Genomic DNA, 4,769 nt, shown 5'->3' with positions numbered 1-4,769 from the left:
GGGGTGCAGGAGGCAGCCGATCAATGATTCTCTCTCATCATGGATGTTTCTATTTCTCTCTCCTTTTCCCTTCCTCTCTGAAATCAATAATAAAATATATTTTTTAAAAAAATAAAAAAATAAGAGAGAATAAATAATAAGTATAATAACGGAATTTTACCAGGAAAAAAAAACAAACACAAAAAGAGCAGTGCCAGATTTCTTTAACTTACACATTTATGGAGTACCTGCCAGATGCCAGTTGTTTTCATATTTGTTATATCATTTAATCCCTGCTCTGCTGAAGGTGGCATCAGATGGGGAAATTGAGGCTCAGAGATGAAGTGACTTACCTAAGTGATAGGAAGCTGGAGTTTCTACCCAAATTTTCTTCTAGCTTTAAAGTATGGCATTCTTTTACCTAAATTTTACTGCTATATCTTAGATAGAGTCAAAATATACAGTCCTCTGGCAAAGGTTAAAAACAGAGTGGGGTGGACTGAAGGATAGAATAACAGCTTTAAAATAACAGCTTGGTGGCTGTTTTAAAGATCACCATGCACAACGAGGAGCTGACAGAGGGCATCGGTGGGATTGGGCTTGTCAGTGTGGCCCTGCCGCGTGGGACAGGGCTGCCCTGCACCAGCCGACCTCACCTCACTGCTCCTGGCCTTTCCCCGCAGGCAACAAGTCGGACCTTGGCGAGCTCCGGGAGGTCCCTCTGGCTGAAGCGCAGAGCCTGGTGGGGCACTATGACATCCTGTGTGCCATTGAGACCTCTGCCAAGGACTCGAGCAACGTGGAGGAGGCCTTCGTGAGGGTGGCCACAGAGCTGGTCATGAGGCACGGGGGTCCTCTGCTCAGTGAGAAGAGCACCGACCACATCCAGCTGGATAGCAAGGACATTGGAGAAAGCTGGGGCTGCGGGTGCTGACTGGGGTGCAGGGCAGGCAGGCAGGGGCCTCCCCTTCTCCTCGCTCTGGTCTGCCAAGCCCTCCAGAGCTGGCCCTCTAGGGCACCCGTGATTCTAGAGCAGCTGGATAAAGTCCTGGAATCCTTCATCCCATGGCCTGGATGCTTGATGGGAAAGCTCCCCCGAGGAAAGGAGAAGCAGTGTTCCTCCTGCAGGAGCCTGTGGTCACAGGGCAGGGTGTGGGGCCCGCCCTGCCGGTCAGTGGCTGTTCCCTTCATGCTCTTACATTTCAGGACTGGCCCGAGCTCACAGTGTGGACCACAGCTGTAGAGGGGCCTGGACCTGCCTCCCCTGCTCTATACAAACTGGTTCTGACCATTCCACACCTGTGCCTGCTGCGGCCGTAGCAGCAGGTTGCTGCCTCCCAGGGGTGTGACTGGTTCCCAGGTCATTCCAGGGCCTCCATATGTAGCTGAGAGAGCAGAGCAACCAGCCCAATAGGTGGTTTCTGAGCACAGCCCAGGGAAGCCCCAACTCCTTCCAGGGCAGGAACCTTCTTCACTGCCAGCTCTGAGCTCACAGACACCATGGGGCCCAACTTGCTGCCTTAGCAAGACTTCTCCAGTTTTCCATGTAGCTTCTTGTTTTCATTCACAAAAGTGTAGGCCCACAGCCAAGCAGGGGCTGTCTGCTGGCTTGGGACCCAAAGTTTTGTCACTCAGGTTGCAAAAACAGTTAATTCTTCAGTTCTGAGGTCTCAGAAGCTTGGGGGTTGGGGAATGAGAGAGGAATGTGGACATTTAAGGGAAAAGTAAAATCTTGCATCCTTGAGGCTCAGGTCTGAGAAATCTGTCCTGTCATGTTTAGAGCACCAGCTCTCCACTGCTCCCAGTCTAGCTTAGAGTTTCCCAAAGCAAAGAGGCGAGGCCTGGTAGTTCTGGGCCTGGGCATTTCACCACCCCGTCCCCGCTCCCCTCCTCTGAGTCCACTGCCCCCAGCAGCCTCCACATGCGCAGATGCTGAGGTCAGAAGGCAGGGTGGAGCCGAGGTCACGGGGGTCTTTCGAAGCAGCAGCAGACTCTGGCGTAGCTCAGGATCACAGGGCCTGGACTTAGGTGATCTTCCTAAGCCAGCTCCGTTCTCGCGTCAGCCCAGCTCAGCCCCGCAGGCCTCAGTGTGGGGCCTCAGGAAACGAACTGCGAGGCCGCGTCATGGAGAGGCCGCCAGAGCCTGCACCTGACAAGCAAGGAGGCTGCTGGCTTCAGCCCTCAGCGGCCTTGCTGGTGAAGGGGCCCGGGTGCTGGCAGGGAGCTGGCGCCTGCCGGCCTCTCCATGGCCTGGGCTCCACCAGCCGAGGAGAAAGTGCCTGTCCCCGAGAGGTTCCTTCAAGAGGGTTCCTTTAAGGTCAGGGACAAAGGTCCTCCAGCCCCATGACTCTGCTAGGGGTTAGTATTTGGGCAGAGCTGGGCGTTGAATTTAGGCCCCAGCTAGAAAATGTCACCTGCTGTTTTTGGGGTCTTGGGGCAGAGGCAAGGGCCTGCATCCCTAGGATTGACTTGCAGCCCCACTTCCAGCCGAGAGCACGGTGCCCAGCCCCGCAGGGTTCAGGGAAGAGGGAGGTCCTACCCCTGCGGATGGATGTCCTTGGCGGGTAGGCACAGGAATGGGTAGCTGGCAGGTGACGGGCTCATTTGTCACTTCGAGACCTGAGCCACCACAACCCCCGTCCTTAGGGCAGGAGGCCTGAAACCCCGCAGAGGCTTGGCTTAGAAGGGGAAGGAAGAGCCACCCAGCCTGGGACCAGGGAGGCTTCTTCTCACTGCTCACCTCTTGGTTCACCCAGAAACCAAGCCAACAACTCTGATTCCTGCGCGTCACAGTTCCGAGGTGTCGCAGACACTGGCCATCACATCCTCTCACCTGGACATCTCACTGACCGTGGTCCTGGGCTTCCCATCCCACTGCCCCAGCCACCGCCTGCAGCCATCAGTGTCCGCTGTGAGAGGTCACTCCTGGTCCTGCCACCCCCCAACACCTTTCAGGGTGCCCTCAGGTACTTGGAGTGCTGTCCACACGGACCCAGAAGCCCAAGGCCTTCACAGCTCCACCCTGGCTTTATTCCAGCACCTGCCTGTCCCCCAGGAGCATCCTGCCCCCTCTCCACTTACCTTTCTGCCCCCCCCCCCCACTTACCCTGCCCTTTTATTCATGTCATTTATAATCCCACAAATGACCCAGCTGGACACCCCGCAGAACTTGCCCCACCCCAAGCTAATCTCTTGTTCATAGTTCTCTCCTGCAAGAATGAGTTCTTCCCTACCCTCCGTCTGTGAGGTTCCTCCACCCACTCCCTGGGCTGAAGCCATTTCCTGATGTTCCGAGAGATGCCCTCAACCTCAGACACAGATGCTAGCGCTCAGGGCCTGGCTGCGGGTGAGGCATTGACTGCATGCCGCGTGGGGTCCCTGCTCTGTATGCCCGTCAGGCTGGGGCCTCTATCTCTCTGGGCCTTATCCTGTGTCAGATGGAGTAAGAGAAAATGAGGGAAGTATCTGAGACAGCAAATAAGACTTGTTTTTGTTTCCTTTCCCAGCAGCCTCTGGGGCAAAGGAACAGTTTAATCTATTTATTTTATTTTATTAGTGTATTTATTTTATTTGTAGAGGGAATCGAACCTGCAACCTTCCTGTGCATGGGATGACACTCCAACCAACTGAGCCACGCCAGCCAGGGCTCGCTCTTTGTTTATAAATTATCTAAGCACGGGAGTAGGTGCGGAGAGGGGCCCGGGTGTGGGAGAGGGAAGGACATCGGGGAATTGTCCTGGCAGCCAGGCCTGGAGAAGGGCAGTGTGGTCTAGATGAGGCAGATATGACATGGGCTGAGGGAGAACGAGGGAAGCTGATAGAGTTCTGGGAGGAGGACTGGTGGGCAGGAGACACATGTGATCCTGACTCTTAAGCCAGAAGTGGTCCCCTGTCCTTGGGGTGGGGATGGGGGTAGGGGTGGGGACTGACCCCAAAGGCACAAGTCCCAGCAGACGCGGAGCTGGAGGAAACTCCTAATTCACATTGAATCCAGTTACTCTTCTCCAAGAGGGCTGCTGGGTGGGGTGGGGGTGGGGGGCGATGGAGGGTCTTAGGGACACTCTGAGCCCCACTGCTCTGGACTGTGGGGCAGGGAGTGCCTTAGCCAGCCCAAGGATGCCATTGACATTGGAATTTTATGTTACCTGTTTATAAATATATACATCTCTATGTCACATCTATTTTTAAAAACATGGAAAAGTTGCCTTTATGGAAACTTAACAGAGCCAGAGTGTACATATTTTCTAAACCGTTAAACAGTTTTCTCTAATGAGCCAGTGGGACCCAAGACTGGTTCTCTTACTTTTGAGCCCAGAGCCAGCCCAGGTGGCTATATCCCCACAGATGGTCCCACCTGCCTGCCTGCCTGCCCCTCCCATCCCCCTGCTGGTCTCCAGGCCTGGAGTTGGTTGATGAGCCTACACGTTGCCCACTGCCCGTCTGTTGCCTGGAGACTGTTAAGATCTCTCTGCCCCAGACGAGTGTGGGATCCAACCGCCCAGGGAGCAGGAAGGAGTTCGGGCCCCATCTCTGCCAGGGATCTCATGTGACCTTGGGCAAGTCACTGGCCTTTCTGGACCCAGGTTCCTGCGGTTGTTGTGTGGGGAGGGAGGTTGGGAATGTTATTTGGTGGTTGCCCGGAGCACGAGGCATTCCTCACACTTCAAATGTCTACTTCTTCAGATGACCCAACAGACTCGGGGTGGGAGTCCCATGCTTACCCTAGCCTTGTAGCCGCAAGGAAGTTTAGCTCTTATTCCAAGTCAAATCTAAGAACCCCATGAGGGCCA

At 54.7% G+C, this 4,769-nt stretch overlaps 1 protein-coding gene across 2 annotated transcripts in view; it reads left to right on the top strand.

Annotated features, from left to right (window-relative positions):
* The window catches only part of RAB43 (RAB43, member RAS oncogene family), a 22,624-nt gene extending 20,888 nt beyond the window's left edge, over positions 1-1,736 (top strand). For both annotated transcript variants that reach the window (XM_015569648.1, XM_006772493.2), the window contains exon 3: positions 663-1,736. In XM_015569648.1, coding sequence (XP_015425134.1) covers positions 663-913 — 251 coding nt within the window. In that variant the 3' untranslated portion in view covers positions 914-1,736. The remainder of the gene's footprint in view (positions 1-662) is intronic.
* The last annotated feature ends 3,033 nt before the right edge of the window (positions 1,737-4,769 follow it).

The sequence above is a fragment of the Myotis davidii genome, unplaced genomic scaffold, assembly GCF_000327345.1.
Source record: "Myotis davidii unplaced genomic scaffold, ASM32734v1 scaffold526, whole genome shotgun sequence".
Lineage (NCBI taxonomy): Eukaryota > Metazoa > Chordata > Mammalia > Chiroptera > Vespertilionidae > Myotis > Myotis davidii.
Note: the sequence above shows the minus strand (reverse complement) of the source record. Positions and strands in the feature narration are given on the sequence as shown.